The following is an 18,002-nucleotide window of genomic DNA, read 5'->3' on the forward strand; positions in this document are numbered from 1 at the left end:
GTTAAAGCGCTGCGCCCACTTTCATGCCACGCCCCCACCGCGTCGTAAAGCTCCACGCTCGCCTCCCAGTCACAATTCTGATCGTCGTAAAGCTCCGGCCCTTCAAAGTGACCATGCTGATATTGTCGTAATGCCACGTTCGGCGCCTTAGGACCACGCCCCACGCTATCGTAAAGCGACGCCCCTTCCTAAAGGCCCCGCCCCGCCCTATGACGTTACACGCGCACGCCTCCCGCGGCCCGGTCGCGCCGGCGCAGTGGCGCGCGCAGGCCGCCGCCCCCCGCTGGCCGACGCTGGCGGCGTAAGGCGCGCGGGGGCTCCGCGGAGCGGGCGCGGCGGAGCGGCGGAGCCCGGCCCTCTCCGCCGAACATGCCGAGGCCGGCCCCGACAGCGCGGGAGCCGGATCGGGGGCCCGAGCCGAAGCGCGAACGTGCGCGGGGCCCGGAGCGGGGGACGCCGCTCTGCTGAGCTCGGCCGCCACCGCCCGCGGGCCCCAGGCGGGGCGCAGGTAACGTTGCGCGCGCACGGCCGGCCGCGCCCCACCCCCGCGGCGCCGGGACCCTGTGACCCCCCCTCCCACTGACCTCAGATGACCCCGTCTTCGCACCGGGGCGCTCACCGTCCCCACCCTGCGGTTCCCGACTGGTGCTCTGCACCGCGCGACCCCAACTTCCGGTCACCCTGCCTCAGTATCCCTCTCTCTCTGACCCCTTAATTCCAGTGTCTACTGTTTCGCAGGTTCTCCATTCACCGGCGACACTCGTGCGCCCCCACTTCCGGTTGCCCTCTTCCCGCGACCCCCATTCGGCTTTAGTGTGCCCCACACTCTGACCCCACTCGTGTCCTCGCGCTCTGACCCCCCACCCAATTTCCTGTGTCTTCTTCCCAGGTGTTCAGACCACCTGCAAATCGCACGTTTTTCTCAATGTCCCCCCATGTCCCTTTTTGTCCCCAAACCCCCTTTACACCTGGGTCCTGCCATCTGGGTCCGGGTCCTTGTCCCTCTACCCTCCTAGCCCTCTCCCTGATCTTCGCTCTTCACATTTGTGGTCCTGACGGTTTGTTGGGGGGCTTGGGACAGGCATTGAGGGGGGCGACCTGTTGCAGGGAGCTGGTTGGGAACTCTTGGGCCCAGCTGCCTGCGCCCTCCCCCTTCCGCTCTGGCCACCGGCTTTGTTTTCCGGAAACACACGGATCAAGGAGGGAGGGGTGAGATGTCTGAGCAGGCTGCTGGATCCCCTGCCTGTACCTCTCTGCCCCAACTTTGTCCACGTCCACGGGTGACTTTCTCACAAGGAGATAGGAACAGTGTCCTCAGGGAGGGGTCGCCTGTGCAACCTGGGCGAGACCGAGCTTCTAGGTTAGGGGCAGCTGTTTTTCATCTTGGTGGCCTCCGGATGGCAGTTTGCAGGAAGCAGCCTGGGGGTTGGTGTGTAGGTGGAGGCGGGGAGACTTGTCTGTCCTCACTGAGCTGCCGTCTGCTCACCCCGCCCGGCACTCTGAGCTCGGAAGGCTGATGGGGTCTTCCCTGGATGTCTGTGGGCTGGGGACTCTGGGAGCTGGTGGCTGGAAGCACAAAGGTCTTGTTGCTATAGGAGAAACTGCAGCTGCCCACTGGGATAGTGCTGACCTGTTAGGTGTGGAGGTGGACAACTGGGCTTTGTGCCTGCCCTGGGGGCTTAGGTCGAGCTTAGAGAAGACTGTGCACATAGGTTTGTGAGGGGGAGTGTGCAGTTGTCTCCAGCAGAGCTGTGTGATACTGACTGGTGGGTTTCCCAGGAGATCACAGGCACACAGTGCCTGCCATGGGTCTCCAGGGCCTTCCTACTAATGCTGAGCCTTGGTACTTTGTTGGAAGCCAGTGAAAGAGAACCGGAAAGACTATGCAAGAAAGCAGGGGACCCCTGGAAAGGGCCAGACTCCAGAGCCCACTGCAGGCCAGTGGGGTGAGATTCAGGGCCTGTGCATCCCTATGCCAGCTGCTTGAGCATGCCTCTTGTTTGTCTGCTTTGATTTCACCTTGGGATGGTCACTTGGGCCCCAAGCATGTCCTGGAGGCCAGCCCAGCCCTCCCCCTGCTCCTGCTGTCCGTGGTGGAGCCCAGTGCAGACTTCTTTGAAGGACCTGTGTCTTCTCCTCAATTATACAGTAATTGCCTCCAGCAGAAGGGAATAGGGGAGGTTCTTGGTAACAGCTTCAACATGGCCACCCCAGCTTTGGGAACCACGCGTGTTGCTGGAGAACTTGCATGTAGGCCTGGCTGGGGAAGCGTACCGTACAGCAGGCAGGACAGAGCTGTGCTGTGGGGTGCTGGTGTCTGTTCTAATGTGGTGCCTACTAAAAGTGCCCCAGACTCCGTCCTTCCTGCAGAGCTGGGGACCATTAAGAGACTGCCCTTACCTGTGTGGGGGCCAGACAGGGAGGAGGGAGGAAAAGCAGGATTAAGTGCCATGTATTGTGGTCTTTGGTGTCTAGATGGTATAGAACAGGCCAATGGCATTCTTGTTATCTGGGGGGCAGTTGGAGCCACTTGAAGGAGCCCCCAGCCCAAGAGTCCTGTAGCTGGGTTATGGTGAGAAGTGGCTGGGGCTTCATCCAGATTCACCCACACATCTGATGTCCACTTAGAGGCCGTGTTCTTGCTGGACCCAAGCCTTGTCCTTGAAGGCCCTGGGCATCAACTTGCCAGTAAGTGCCATGAGCAATTTTCTCTAGAGCCTGTTGGTTGGCACTGGCACAGCCCTAGGCATGCGACTCCCAGTGTGTCCACACTCAGCTGCCAGCTGGTGGGCCTGTGGGCTGTGCTGCGGCATCCATGGGGTGGTCATAGCCCCTGGTTTATAGGGGGGTGATTTGTGGTAATAATCCCGGGGACAAAGGACATGCTGGATAGCTCCAGGAGGGATGTTCCCCGAGGAAGTCCCTGTCTGCGTGACCCTGTGGGTCCCTCTGGTACGCTCTCCACTCTCTGTGACCTCCGCTACTTCCAGAGGCTGGGCAGCTGCACCTGTGTTGTCCCCATCCTGGTCCTCAGGAGGCATCAGTCACTCTGGAGGCACAAAAGCAGGGCTTGACCTCAAGATGTGGTGTTGGGGAAACCTCAGCAGGTCTCCTAGAGCGTTCGGATGGCCACCTGTCACCTGAGGAAACAATCTGGCTGTGGCACTCGGGTGGGCCACGATCCCAAGGCCTGCAAAGATTAGGACCAGTAGACCCTAGTCCTTCTCTCTGTATGCTCTGTCCCATGCATGGTCACCAGGAGGCTTCATCCTGGGCAGAGGCCACGGGACACCCGGGACGCATAGCAGTCAAGAAGCCGAGACTGGGAGCCACAATTGTTACATCTGCCTATGTCCCCTCTCTGGCCCCATGTCATGTCCACGGGGCCCTCAGAACCCTCCTGGGAGACAGGAATCACTAATCCCAGTCCTGCGGCCAGGGCACAGCCTGAGGACAGAGTGATGTTTGGGTTTCACAGCCTCTGCTCTCCCGGTAGAGGCCAGGTGTTGTGGGTGGGCCTCCTATTCTTTCCTCTTGGAAAGAGGCCCCACACTGGGGAAGAAGTCTGTTCCCCTCCTCTGGAACAGGCCTCCAGGTTGCCTGGGGCCTCCTGCCCACAGCCTTACCCCTGGGGACGGCTTGGCGGCATGAGGCTGCGACAGATTGAGGTCACATCCTGTCAAATGGCAGCTCTTGCGGAGCCTTCAGACACAGGTCAGGGTCCAGTGGCAGCGTGCAGCCTCATGGGAGTCCACAGTCAAAGCCAGGAACAAGGTTGTCCCTGTGTGGGGCTGTGCAGACCTGGGACAGCAGGACCCTAGGTCTGGCTGGGCCTGGGGCCTGGAGGTGGGAACTTCCAGCTGGGAGGGCTACCAGCCACTGACTCCCTAGAGACCCCCTAAGGGCGTGCCATACCTGGCTTGGACCCAAGGGGGCAGAAAAGCCATCTTTTTTTTTTTTGTTTTAGATTTGAGAGACAAGGTCTCAAGTGGATTAGGATGCCTTGAACACCTGCTCCTGCTTCCATATTCTGAGTGTGGGGTCCTTGTGCTTGGCTCTTGATGCAGGGGCTTGTGTGTCTCAGGTGTGCATGTGGAGGTTGGGGCAACTTGGAATTGGTTCTCTCCTTGGACGGTTTGGTTTTGATGGTTTTTTTTTTTTTTTGGTTTTTCGAGACAGGGTTTCTCTGTAGCTTTGGTGCCTGTCCTGGAACTAGCTCTTGTAGACCAGGCTGGCCTCGAACTCACAGAGATCCACCTGCCTCTGCCTCCCGAGTGCTGGGATTAAAGGCGTGCGCCACCACCACCTGGCTTGGTTTTGTTTTTTAGGACAGGGTCTGTCTGTAGCCCTGGCTCTCCTGCTCTCAGAGATCCACCTGCCTCTGCCTCCCAAGTGCTGAGATTAAAGGTGCGCGCCACCACCGGCGAGCTTTTGTTTTTTTTTTTTTTTGACAATAGGGGTCTCTAGCCCTGCCTGTCCTGGAGCTTGCTGTGTAGACCAGGCTGGCCCCCTTCCACATGAATACAGTTTCCAGAGATCAAACTCAGGCTGTTAGGTTTTCACCAAGCCCTTTACCCACTTTTGAGATAGCAACTCTGTAGTCCAGACTGGCCATGAACTCACGCCTGCCCCAATTACCTGAATGCTGGGACGTAGGTTTGTGGCACAACACCCAGCGAAACTGTTGTTGAGCCCACATCTCAGGTAGCCTAGGCTGGCTAATGTGTAGCTGAGGATGTCCTTGAACTCCTTGACTCCTGGGATTTTGCTCCGGGCACGTTCTCCTGGGGTTACAGTGAGAAGGATTGGAACATTCCTGGGAGAGCTGAAGAAAACCCTAGCACAGGTGTAGGCCTGTAAGGGTCTTCAGGTGTTTATACAGGTTGGGGGGCAGGTGCAGGAATCAGAACCAGAGGGTTGGCTGTGCCAGGAGCCCCCAGAGTCCGCAGTTGCCCCAGGCACAGAGGGACTGGGATCAGAATGACTGGGTCCCACAGAGCTTGCAGGTGGCTTGCAGCCCCAGGTGCTGGCCTGTTCTCTCCCAGTCACCATGCTGTGGCCTGTGCTTCCTGTGGAGGCACGCCCCTGTGGGCCCTTGGTCCTCCCTAAGAGGAGGCGTGGCATGGGCAGGGCCTCTAGGACAGACTACGCCCCTCTGGGTGGGTGGCTGTGTGCATCTAGCCGGTGCCTCACCTGGTGCTAGGCCCTCCACACACTGTGCACCTGGACAGCTCTCCCCTCAGGATTAAGGTTTGTGGTCTCCCCCACCCCAGTATACTGTTATTAAAATGTCAAGACCAAGCATGGTGGCTCATGCCCGTCTTCCCCACACTTAGGAGGCAGCTAGGGTAGAAGTGCTGGGAAGACAGTGGGTGAAGCACTGCCCAAACTCCGCCCCCAGTACTCACTCAGATACCACCTGTGGGGCCAGGGCCTTACATGGAGCTGGCTGTGCTAGCTAAAGTGGCAAGCTGGGATTCAAATGCCAGATGGCTTGGTAGCAGATGGAGAGTTAGTTAGGAAGACGCATGTGCACGTCGGTCCACACTGCCCGTGCCTGAGACTGCAGAAGTGCAGGTCCCAAGCTGTTCCTGAGAACCACCCCTGAGGCCTGGTGACCGGTCCTGGCGACACTTGGAGAACTCCCAGGCGACAAACCCCCTACCCCTGAATCTCCTGCTGGGCAGGAACCTACGACTGCGTTGTCCTTTGTAGCATGGGTTTGATCTGAGCCCCACTGGAGCTGGTGGTCCATGTGGTCATTTCCTGTCATAGTATCTGGGTGCTGTGGACGGGTCTGTGAGTGCTGGGCAGTACCCATGGCCCATGGTTTCCTGAGAGCAGAGTCACCCTCATCGAGACCTGGGTCAGGAGGTCCCACAGTCACCAACCCCCAGTGTAGAGGGTACGAGACCCAAGGTCTCAGAAACTGACGCCATCTGCTCTTGTGTAGAGGGTGTTATGTTCCGTGTCCCTTCTGCCCTCGCCTTCAGTCGCTCTTTCTGTAGTTTATGCTGTAGAGCTGTCTGGGTGGCGGACACAGCAGGGCAGTGGTTGATTCTTTGCCCATAAGGCGTGCATACCAATTGTCAGGCCTGTGCGCACCCAGCTTCCGACAATTCCATGTGTCAGCGCGTGTCCAGTGTGTGAGTGTGTGTGAGCACGGCGGATATGGTGGCGCACGTGGCTGGGGTTGGCCATCTCTTCTCTGAAGTCTGTTGATGGGTCCTCCCGGATGGTCTCCCAGTGCTGTGGTCCAGGCCCTCAGCCCTTTTCTGAGGACTGTCAGCCCAGGTGTTGGTGAGCCCCCACACTGGCTGGGGCTGCACAGAAGCACGCCCACCAGCACAGTGGCTCCATCCACACTCATACCCAGCTCGTCTCTCTGCATCTTTAGGGATAGTGATGCAGGAGCGGGTGAGCTGTGGTGGTATTTGGGGTACTGAGAAGTCTGGCCCATTGCATGGGCCTGTGTAGGACTCATCCCCCCCATTCCCATCAGCCTCATGGGGCAGGCGAATATCTGTTTTGGTCATTAGATCCCAACTTAATGCCTAGCCCCACTGCCCACTGGCCAGGTAGCACCACACCTTGTAGGCCACGCTCCTTTCCTTTCTTGGTTTGAACCCCAAGTTTCTCTAGCTGTTTTCCAGTACTCGGTGCTGGGGAGTCCTGGTGTGTCGCAGCCTGGGTCTGCAAGAAACAGGAAGTCCACGTTGGGCTGCCACTCAGGTGCAGTAGCTTCGGGGCTGCAGCCAGATCCCCACCCTCTGCAGGACTCCCATGGTGGGTGTCGTCCCTGCTTGTCCCCTCAGCTGGGCACCAGGTCTAGCTTGGGAACTGCCGGTGACGTCAGCTAGGGACTGTGACATCACTGAGTGGAGATGCAGGGAAGGGGCTTGGGGCCTCCAGCAGGGAGCAGCTGGGGTCCCAGCAAGATGGGGGACCCCAAAAAGAACAGGGCAGGTGCGTGCTGGGGCTTTGCAAGGAGGGGTGTGTCTGGTGGGAATCCAACCTGCTATCAATCAGCTCCCTGAGTGAGTGCCCTGTAGCTGACCTCCAGCCTAGTCTTGTCCAGGCCAGTCCAGCGTTAACCTTGAGCCTGGGCTCACCCCTGGGGACAGCCTCGGCTTTGGGCCTTGTGGGTCCTCCCAGGGAGGCTTTATTTAGGGCTGGGAAAGCCTGCCTGTCTTCCTAGGTCTATTTTTAGCTACAAACTTCATCCAGAGCCAGGACTAGCGGCACTTCCTCTTCTCTGGGGTCCCAGGTATGCCTGAGACACAACTGCTTGTCACCAGGTTGGCTGTTCCACTGACCCTCGGTATTGGAGTGACAGCTGTCTGTGCTAGTGTCCTTACTCTGTTGGGCGTCACGGACTGCCACATAGCCCATGTCTGCATAGCTGGGTTTTTTTTTTAATATTTATTTAGTATGTATACAATGTTCTGTCTGTGTGTATGCCTGCAGGCCAGAAGAGGGCACCAGACCTCATTACAGATGGTTGTGAGCCACCATGTGGTTGCTGGAAATTGAACTCAGGACCTTTGGAAGAACAGACAATGTTCTTAACCGCTGAGCCATCTCTCCAGCCCTGCATAGCTGTTCTTGTGAGTGAGGAGCAGTAGCAGATTGATGCCATGTCCACTCAGGATAAGGGCAGCCTACTTACCCATAAACACCGTGGTTCAAGGGCACAATAGTGTTGTGGGGCCTGCTTCTTCCAGCCTGCCTGCCTTGAGCCCGCCAGTGCTTGGTGTCCTGTGCAGAATCTTTCTGACCCCTCATTTGCCCTCCCTCCTGTCCAGTCCTGTAGATGCCCGTCCCTCTGCATATCCTAGTTGACCATGCCCCCAGGATGGTCTGCGCACTGCCTGTGCTGCTGGCTGTAGCAATTGATGTCACCTAGGTCTTGCCCACCACACACCATAGGTGGGCAACGGAGTGAGGGTTCACGTTTGTGTGGTGAGTCCTAGGCTAAGGCTTCTGTGCCTGCGACAGGCGACTCTTCAGGTCACAGGTTTGCAGCTGCCCAGCCATGCTAAGGAAGACACTGCGGCCTGCCCCGTTCCCTCAGATTAGGGCTGTCTGTCTCCCAGGAGCAAGTGGCACTCTGCTCTGCTACTGCTAACTCCTGTGGCCCCTCCGGCCTGAGGAGACTCAGCCTCATCTGGGTACCTTTCTCCCTAATCCTTGGAGTGGCCCTGCTGCCTCTGGTGATCTGGAGTGCCCCATGTCCGTGTGGTCCCTAACATTGGTGTCTTTACCAGTCCTTGCATTTGACACAGCCAGGTGTCCATGCACTAGGTCTCCTGATGTCACTCACTGCCCCTGCTCAATGCTGCCTGCTTCGTCCAGCTCCCCATGCTGCTGGGCCCCATGGCGGGACTTCACCTGCCCTCTGCAGAGGTGCACTTGGGAAAGGCGGGGGGGGGGGACACCTGGCTCCCCAGGCTGCTCTCTCAGTGTGGGTGATGTTCTGTCTGGGGCTTGAGGGGTGTGGAGGTCTGAACAGGACGAGTGCTGGGGGAGGGCTGCTCCCTGTAGATGTTTGCACCTTTCTAAGTGATCCTTTCTCTCCCGAGTACATGAGCCATGGGACCCGTGCAGGGACGCTGGGGTGGGTGCTAGCCCAAGAGTGCCTCTCTGTGTGTGCAGCCCTTACAGTTCTCTGTGTTTACTTAGCATGTGCTGATGGGGAGAATGGATGAGCCATCATCTTGCTGACCTGTGATAATGATCTGGGAGCAGGTGAGCTCCGAGACAGTGCTGTACCTCTCTGCATTGGGATGCTGTGTTAGGATGCTCAAGGCTTCCTGCACACTAAGGAGGTGCTCTGCCTGCCGAACCTCAGTGAGGTAGCCATGGACGTCGTGGCCATCATGTGGACGCAGAGGCTCTGGAGGGAGTATTCGGGGTGACAGTTGCCCAAGTATGCCCCTTGCTGGGTGAGAGTGAGAAGTAGATGGTGTTCTGCGCGTAGCCTTCATCAGACTCAGCTGGCCTCTGCCCGCCTCTCCACACCTGCTCCTGGTGGCACACGGGTCCCGTGCCACAGTCTCCCAGGGGGCCTGCTGCCTCCCATGCTCTTGAGAGTTAGTGTCCTGGTGAGGAGAGGGCAAGAGGAGCGGCCTAGCCTAGCCGTCAGGAGCTCCTCCCCATAGCGTCCATAGTGGGTAGGGGGATGCTTGCCCCAGGTGCTGGGCTTTTCTGGGTGTCCTTGGTGGAGTGCAGATCCTGGGTAGCCTGTGGTGTAGCTGTTGGCATTGTAGAGTCCCACCCCTGGTTTCTTTGAGTTCCCTTTATCTTTAGGAGAGGCTCCTGCTACATACCCAGGAAGGAGGTTAGACTTTTCCACTGGGCAGCCAGGCTTACTGCCCAAGGTTTCCTTATGCCCCTCAGTGAGGAGGTGCTGTCAGTGAAGGCTTGGAATGATGTGATGGCCACTGCGGTCTCGCATCCCTCACTGTACCAGCGGGCTGGCTGCTGGCCACAACCCAGCGGAGCGGTGTGTAAATAGAAGTCAGCAAACAGACACATGACCACCACCTAGATGGTGCTGGGCGGGACCCCAGTGCATGGGGATGGGATGCTGGGGGTGCTGAGCAGGAAAGCAGGCCGGCAGCCCCTCCAGATGTGCCCCAGGAGCACATACAGCTGCACATGGCCTGGTGGGTGAGAATTCCCTGCATGAGCGCTTGTGTTAGAACACACTTGTCAATTCATCTCTCAGAGTCTCAAACCAAACCCATGGCCTGGGCAGAGGCTCCATTGCTGAAGTGTTCGCCTTGAGAGTCTGGAGATCTGGTGATTCTGCACCCACATAAAAAGCAGGCTGGCAGATCTCTGAGATCGAGGGCAGCCTGGGCTACTCAGTGAGTTCCTGGCCAGTCTAGTTCTGGGGCTAAGAGATGCAGGTCAGAGCAGCAGGGTCAGCACCCACTGCCTGGAGCCCTGCCAAGCCTTCCCTGTTCACCCAGCACTGTGTGCCATGTGCCTTCCTGCCTGCATGACTGGAGTCCCATCCCCTGCCCTCTTAGGGACACCGTCTGCTCTGCCACCTGCCACTGTCCTGTCTTTGCAGCCTTGGTGTTACCTCTTAGCCTGGATCTGGCTTCCCTTTCTTGCTTTAGGTTTCCAAGGGGCCTGTGCCACTTGATGGCACAGCCATGTGGCAAGTAGGGCACATGGCTACTCCACCGTAATCTCTGGCTTCTGCTAGCCTTTGCCTGGTCACAACACAGTAGCCTTTGCTGCGATCTCTGTCCGCTAACCCGTGCCTCTGTTTCTTCACAGTGGGGCGCCACGAGATTTAAGGCGGTGGGACCTGTTGGCAGAATGTCTTCTCTCTCTGCAAGTGACCCTGAGGCCACCAAGATGAGCACTGCAGCCAGGCCTGCGAGCACACCCGGGTGTCAATAGCCGGGAGCCAAGGGGCCACCAGGCGCAATGGTGTACTAGGCCGGGCGCGAGCTCAGGTTTCGCACTCGGATCTCACGGCAGAGTCACCGTGGAGAGGCCAGGGTACCACAAACTTATGGATTTTGACAAGAAAGGAGGGAAGGGGGAGTTGGAGGAGGGCCGGAGAATGTCCAAGACCGGCACAAGCCGGAGCAACCATGGCGTCCGCAGCTCGGGGACCAGCTCAGGGGTCTTGATGGTGGGCCCCAATTTCCGGGTTGGCAAGAAGATAGGCTGTGGGAACTTCGGAGAGCTTCGCCTAGGTAAGTCCTGCATACATTGTCTTTGGTCCCTCACTAGGCTTTGTGGTGGTTGTCTGCAAGTGGCAGGGTGGGCGGAGTCACAGCTTCCCGGCCTCTGGCTTCTGAGCTGCAGAGACCAGTATCTGACTGCTGCCTGGTCTGCAGGGCCTAGTGCTGAGCCGCTGTGTGCCTCCCTCTTAGGCGACTGGCCCCCGTTCGCAGCAGTGCCCGGGAGTCCAAAGGTCCCTGGAACTGTCATATCCTGGCCCTGTGTAGGTTAGAGAAGATCTGTGTGTAGGCACTCATCCCAGTCCAGCTCCTTAAGACAAAAAAGAGAAACCAACCTCCTGCGCAGACCCATCAGGCCAGCTCAGGTCCCCGATGTCACCTGGAAGTGGGCCTGGGGAGGAGGTGGACCTTGCTGCAAAGGCAGATAGCTAAGGGCCAGAACACAGCGGCTGTCATTCTCCACTCCTGACCACTCATCAGCTGACACGTGCCATCCAGTCAGCGAGGGCACTGATGTGGAGGGCACAGCTGTCCCTTCCTCTCCCGTGGGAGGGTATTGCTGGGTGTTGCACTTACTGGCCTGCTCAAGGCCAGCTAGGACCCCATCTGGGTGAGGGTCTCTGCAGTCTGCAGCCGTAGGTGTCCCCAGGCCTGGCTGAGAATAGTCCCTCCGCTGTGGTGGGTGTGCCAGACCGCAGCCTTGAACACTCAGCCGCACACACGGGCAAGTATGAGGACACTTTAAGGGACCCCTGGCTTCAGGCAGTTGGGGTGGCCATGCACCACCTCAGGTCTCTGTACAGATCTGTGTAGGGGCTTGGACAGTGAGTTGAAAGGTTTTCCACGCAGCCTGTGCAGGAGCCTGTCTACAGGGTGTGTGCTATGTGCTCTCGTGCTGACCGCACCAGCTTGTGCGCCTTGACCTCTGTTGGAGTCCAGGGTCAGCGGATACTGTGAGTGCAGGTTAGGTGATGTGAGCCAGTGCCTTCCCTCTCCCCCAGCTCTAAACTAGCTTTAATTACTTAGTACTGAGGGAGGCCGCCTGGGCAGCACGTCGAGAGCTCGTCTCCCTCCCCATGCCCCACAGAGTTAGAATAAGCTGCACGGGTGTTTGTTTCCCTGGTGAATATGGGGTGCCTCTTGCCTGAGCTCCCATCCTCTTCCCGTGTGGAGCTACCCTGGCCCATACTCAGGTGTCTGTCTGTCTGGCCTGGGGCCACTGAGCCCCTTGGATCTGTAGAGATAACTGTTCATTAAATGGGAAAATTGAAGCCCTATGTCTGCACAACTTTCTTCCTCTTATGGGGCCATAGTCCTGTCCCCTGTCCTCCTTTTTCTTTTTAGACAGGGTCCCATTGGCCTGGAGCTCACTGTGTAGACCAAGCTAGCCAGAATCCACAGGTACCCACCTGCCTCTGCTTTCCCGGTGCTGGGATTAAGTGTGCACTACCATGCCCAGCCGCCGCCTCCCCCCCCCATGTTTTGTTTTGTTTTTAAAAAAGTTTTTTCAAAATTCTTGTTTTATGTGTATGGGTGTTTTGTATGCGTACCTAGGGGAAACGGAAGAGGGCACTGGACCCTCTAGAATTAAAGTTAGGGACTATTGTGAGCTCCCTGTGGGTGCTGGGCCCTGGCCCAGGTCCTCTGGAAGAGCAGGTTTTCCTGCTGAGCCATCTCCACAGCCCCGCCCAAGTTTAAGGAAAAGTCTTAATGTTGGGAGCAGACATGCCGGACTGTGGGTCAGAGGACATCTCTGGGGAGTCCCGTTCCCCCCCCTCCCCTGCGTGGTGGTTGTGGTAGCTTGAGCTTGTCAGCTGCAGCCAAGCTCCACACTGAGTCTCCCACAGCAGAGACGGGAATGCCACAGAGGAAAAGTGACCTGTGAGAGCCACAGTCCAGGGAAAGTGGGCAGACTTAGGCCCTCCCAGGTGACAGCTGACCTTGCTGTTCTTGCAAGAGACAGCTATTGTGAGGTGGAGGGGTGGGGACCAGACCTATGGAGACATGGACTGTCACTGAGCCTCCTCTTGGAAGAAGCTTGATGGCGCTGCACCTTACACAGCCTGGGGCGCTCTGGTGGGTCACAGATGGTGCAGGCTGTCACTAGAGGGGCCCTGATGGCAATCACGTGGTGGCTGGTGGTGATGGAGACGTCCAGGAGAACCAGGGCAGAGGGCTGTGCCATAGCTGGTGGCTGGCTGTGGCTGGGAACAGAGGCAGTTGTGGGCACAGCTGCTGTGGTAGGAACGTCTTTTCCCTTCAGGGGTGGCAGGTGCAGCCACTGGGGTGTGACCCTGGAGGTGGCCTTTGTGACTAGTGATGCTGAGGTAAACATGGATATTGGAGACTGGGGTAAGGTCTGCCCGGGTGTGGCAGATGTGACCCCTGCAGGAGAGGCATAGCGTGGAGCAGGTCCTGTTGCTGGGTTCACAGTAGACCTCTCCCCAGAACTCCATACAAGTAGTGAGGTGCAGTACAGGGATTCCTGGGAAGCTGGGAGGGGGCCTAAAGCTGCTGTGGACTGGGCAGGGTGAGCTCCTTAGCCCACAATCCTCATGCTTTCTCTGTTGCCCCTCCCCCAGGAAAGAACCTGTATACAAACGAGTACGTGGCCATCAAGCTGGTGAGTGTACCCTACCCTACCCTGCCCTGCCGGGCCGAGCACCCCAGGCCCAGAAGGAGGGCCTGGGTAACAGTCCCCTGTCCTGCAGGAGCCCATCAAGTCCCGGGCCCCGCAGCTGCATCTGGAGTACCGCTTCTACAAGCAGCTTAGCACAGCAGGTGAGGCCGGCATGGGGGGGGGGGGGCATGGGCACTCGGTGAGACGGGCTCAGGGTGTGGCCCAGGCAGGGGCTCCAGGTGTCCAGCACGCGTGTTTCTTCCACAGAGGGCGTCCCTCAGGTCTACTATTTTGGCCCGTGCGGGAAGTACAATGCCATGGTGCTGGAGCTGCTGGGGCCCAGCCTGGAGGACCTGTTCGACCTGTGCGACCGCACCTTCACGCTGAAGACCGTGCTGATGATTGCCATCCAGCTGGTGCGGAGGGGTGGGGCTGGCGGGCGGGGTGAATAGGCGGGGCAGGGCCTGGGCGCTGAACCCAGGTCCCCGCAGATCACACGCATGGAGTACGTGCATACCAAGAGCCTCATCTACCGCGACGTGAAGCCAGAGAACTTCCTGGTCGGGCGTCCGGGCAGCAAACGGCAGCATGCCATCCACATCATCGACTTCGGGCTGGCCAAGGAGTACATCGACCCTGAGACCAAGAAGCACATCCCGTACCGCGAGCACAAGAGCCTGACGGGCACGGCGCGCTACATGAGCATCAACACGCACCTGGGCAAGGGTGAGCAGCGCTGCGGTGGGGGGATGGGGTGGGGCCCGGGCGGCGCTGAGCCTGTGCTGTCCCCGCAGAGCAGAGCCGCCGGGATGACCTGGAGGCGCTGGGACATATGTTCATGTATTTCCTGCGCGGGAGCCTGCCCTGGCAGGGACTCAAGGTGGGCGGGGACTCCCGGGTGGGGGAGGGGCGCGGGAATGGGCGCTGACCCTGACCAAGCTCACGTCACGCAGGCCGACACGCTGAAGGAGCGCTACCAGAAGATTGGTGACACCAAGCGCGCCACGCCCATTGAGGCGCTGTGTGAGAGCTTCCCGGGTGAGGAGCCCGCGGCGATGCCCCTTGGCTCCCTCCCACAGTGTGGCCGCGGCCACACCGCAGGCGGGGCCGCCCATGTGACCACGCCCCTGGCCCTTGTCTTTTCGCAGAGGAGATGGCCACCTATTTGCGCTATGTACGGCGCCTGGACTTCTTCGAGAAGCCAGACTACGACTACCTGCGGAAGCTCTTCACCGACCTCTTCGACCGCAGCGGCTACGTGTTCGACTACGAATATGACTGGGCCGGGAAGCCCCTGGTACGTGGAGGTGATGAGAGACCCTCCGGTTAGAACTCACGTGCGGGTGCAAGTGTGGGTCTGCAGGTGCGGGGACACCAGGGCGGGAGCCCCTGTCCCCACGGTGTGCAGGAGGGCCGTGGGCGGGAGCTTCCGGAGGAGGGGCGGTCCTCCAGAGGGCGGGTCAGGAACTGTCCTGACTGCTCTCGCAGCCGACACCTATCGGCACCGTGCACACTGACGTGCCCTCCCAGCCACCTCATCGCGACAAAGCCCAGCCCCACAGCAAGAACCAGGTGAGGGCCGGCCGGGGACTTGCCCTGGAGGGGACGGAGGCCAGTGACGCAGGGTGAGCAGGGGTGCTAGCCTGGTACCCACTGCCCTTCCAGGCACTGAACTCCACTAACGGAGAGCTGAACGCTGATGACCCCACCGCGGGCCACTCCAACGCCCCCATTGCGGCCCCCGCAGAAGTAGAGGTGGCGGATGAAACCAAGTAAGGCTCTGCCGCTGCCATCTTCTACTTCGTCACCTTTCTGCAGTCACCCCCACCCCATTCAGTGTCTTGTCACCTCTGTCCCCTTCTCCATCCCCGCTTTGTCCTTTTAACCCATGTGTCGTCCCCCCCCCCAGGTGTTGCTGCTTCTTCAAGAGGAGAAAGAGAAAATCCCTGCAGAGACACAAGTGAGGGTGGGTGCAGCCGCTGCCGAGATCCCCAGGCGGTGTCCAGGAGGCTGGCAGTGTCCTTGGTGGCATGGGGCTCTTTGGCCCAACTGCCGGCATCATCTTCGGGGATTTGGGGCCACTTCCTTCACACAGGACTTTGGCGGAAATCTCTACACCCATGTCTCGTCCCCTTTGAGAGCATTAACTATTTAAAACCAGGAGAGAAGCGCCGCGCCATCCCTGCTGCGCCCCCATTAGCTCATAAAGTCCAGCTTGTCCCCTCGATCCAAAGGCCGTTTTCTCGAGTGGGGCAGGCCCGGGGCATGGGTGTTACATGGGGAGGCCATGAGGCCTTGGCCACCAGGGGAGGCGCGTGCGCTACCACAATGCTGCACCAAAGCTGGGGTGGAGCGTGGGACGGTCACCACGCAGGGACTGGACTGGGCCCCATGGAGCCAGGGCTGCCGTGACCTGTGTCTCTGCGTGCTGGGCCCACGGGACAGAATCGCCTTAACGCCCGACCTGGGGCAGCAGAGAGGCGGTCCCCATAGGAGAGCCAGGCTGTGGTCGCGGGAGCTGAGTTCTTGCTTTACAACGTGTACAGAAATGAACTTATGTTTCTCCGGCGCTTCCTTGAAGCCATAGAGTTTAGGGGCTTTTTTTAAAAAAAGAAAAAAAAATTAAAAAGAAAATGAAACCATCCCCAAGCGTGGGCCTGGTCTTCGTAACCCATATAGGACATTCAGGTCTAGGGACAAGAGGATCCCTGTTGGCTCACTGGAGTCCTGGAGGAGCTGGGCGCCAGCTGATCCAGGAAGGACAGAAGAGGCTGTGGGGACTGGGTACGGCAGGAAGGCTGCTGCACCCAAGTCTGTTGATCAGCTACTCTGAGAGCATTGCGCTGCTGCAGAGGGAAAGGCTGGGAAGGGCTTGGGGGTTCTGTCCGGGGTGACCAGCAAACAGGAGAAGTGAGCAGGGGGCAGCTGGGCTTGCTGCTTGCAGGGATGGTTCCCTACACAGGTACCACCTACCAAAAAATAAAGAAGGGTTCATGGGAGAAGGGAGGATGGAGGTAAAAGGAAAGCCAGGAGTAAGAAGACAAGGGGCTGGAGAGGGGGCCATTCCAGAGCCCAAGTCACCCCTGAACCAGTTCCTGAGCACCACAGACAGAGGACACGGAAATCTTTTTTTTTTTTTTTGCTTTGCTTTTTTTTTTTTTTTAAGATTTATTTATTATATACACAGTATTTTGTCTGCAGGCCAGAAGAGAGCACCATATCTTATTACAGGTGGTTGTGAGCTACCATGTGGGTGCTGGGAATTGAACTCAGGACCTCGGAAGAACAGCCAGTGATCTTAACCTCTGAGCCATCTCTGCAGCCCTGTTTTTCTTTTTTGAGACAGGGTTTCTCTGTAGCTTTGGAGCCTGTCCTAGAACTAGCTCTTGTAGACCAGGTTGGCCTCGAACTCACCAAGATCCACCTACCTCTGCCTCCCGAGTGCTGGGATTAATGGCATGTATTGCCACCGCCTGGCAGAAATCTTTTTTAAAAATACATTTTATGGGCTGGAGAGATGGCTCAGTGGTTGGGAGCACTGACTGCTCTTCCAAGGGTCCTGAGTTCAGTTCCCGGCAACCACATGTTGCCTCACAACCATCTGTAGGGAGGTCTGGCGCCCTCTTCCGGCCTTCAGGTATACACACAGACAGAATATTGTATACATAATAAATGAATATTTTTAAAAAAATACATTTTATTGCTGGGCAATGGTGGTGCACACCTTTAACCCCAGCACTCGGGAGGCAAAAGCAGACGGATCTCCGAGTTCAAGACCAGTCTGGTCTACAGAGTGAGTTTCAGAACAGCTAGGGCTACACAGAGAAACCTTGTCCTGAAAAACAAAAACAATAAAATAAATTTTAAAACAACCTGAAAAAAACTGCTGTCAGAAGTCCTTGTGTAGAGCTGGAGATATGACTGACTCAGTGGTTAAGAGCACTGGCTGCTCTTCCAGAGGTTCTGAGTTCAATTCCCAGCAACCACATGGGGGTTCACAGCTATCTGTAATGAGATCTGGTGCACACATGGAGGCAGAATACTATACATAATAAATCTTTAAATCAAAAGTCCTTATATGGAAAATGCACCCTCAAGAGACTCGGGTTTGGCCGGGCGGTGGTGGCACACGCCTTTAATCCCAGCACTCGGGAGGCAGAGGCAGGCGGATCTCTGTGAGTTCGAGACCAGCCTGGTCTACAAGAGCTAGTTCCAGGACAGGCACCAAAACCACAGAGAAACCCTGTCTCGAAAAACCAAAAAAAAAAAAAAAAAAAGAGAGACTCAGGTTTGGTTGGGTTGTGTCTCAGGAGACAGTAGTCTGTAAGAGCGGCTCCCTAGGTGTAGTGTTCTAAGGCCTTCCTGTGCTCCCAACTGCTTGCCACTCTCCTGAGAGTTCCCAGTGGTGTCCACAGTGAAGCTGAGGGCTTCCAGAGTAGAGCCAAGTCTCTGGTACTGGGAAGATGGCTTGACCCAAGTTGGAGTCGTTCATTGGGAAGAGGAAATCTCAGCTTCCTTTCTGCCGTCTATTCTTCCCTTCCACCTGGAGTCGGGCTTGGTGGGCGGCTTTGCCACCGTGCTGCAGTGTGTGCCGGAGTCTCTGCCCTCGGCCTCTGCTGTGCTGGGTCGCACTGCTCTCACTGGTTTGTTGTTCGTTTTCTGGTTTTGGTTGT

The 18,002-nt window shown here is 57.8% G+C and overlaps 1 protein-coding gene across 1 annotated transcript; it reads left to right on the forward strand.

Annotated features, from left to right (window-relative positions):
* The first annotated feature begins 255 nt into the window (after window positions 1–255).
* On the forward strand, window positions 256–17,065 carry Csnk1g2 (casein kinase 1 gamma 2). Its single transcript, XM_057771326.1, has 12 exons — window positions 256–508; window positions 10,294–10,721; window positions 13,292–13,332; window positions 13,421–13,490; window positions 13,597–13,745; window positions 13,821–14,055; window positions 14,124–14,209; window positions 14,283–14,367; window positions 14,478–14,626; window positions 14,818–14,901; window positions 14,995–15,101; window positions 15,239–17,065. Exons 2-12 carry the CDS (start codon window positions 10,535–10,537, stop codon window positions 15,291–15,293), a joined length of 1,248 nt encoding a protein of 415 aa, XP_057627309.1. The 5' UTR covers window positions 256–508; window positions 10,294–10,534; the 3' UTR covers window positions 15,294–17,065.
* The last annotated feature ends 937 nt before the right edge of the window (window positions 17,066–18,002 follow it).

The sequence above is a fragment of the Chionomys nivalis genome, chromosome 6 (genome assembly GCF_950005125.1).
Source record: "Chionomys nivalis chromosome 6, mChiNiv1.1, whole genome shotgun sequence".
Taxonomy (NCBI): Eukaryota; Metazoa; Chordata; class Mammalia; order Rodentia; family Cricetidae; genus Chionomys; species Chionomys nivalis.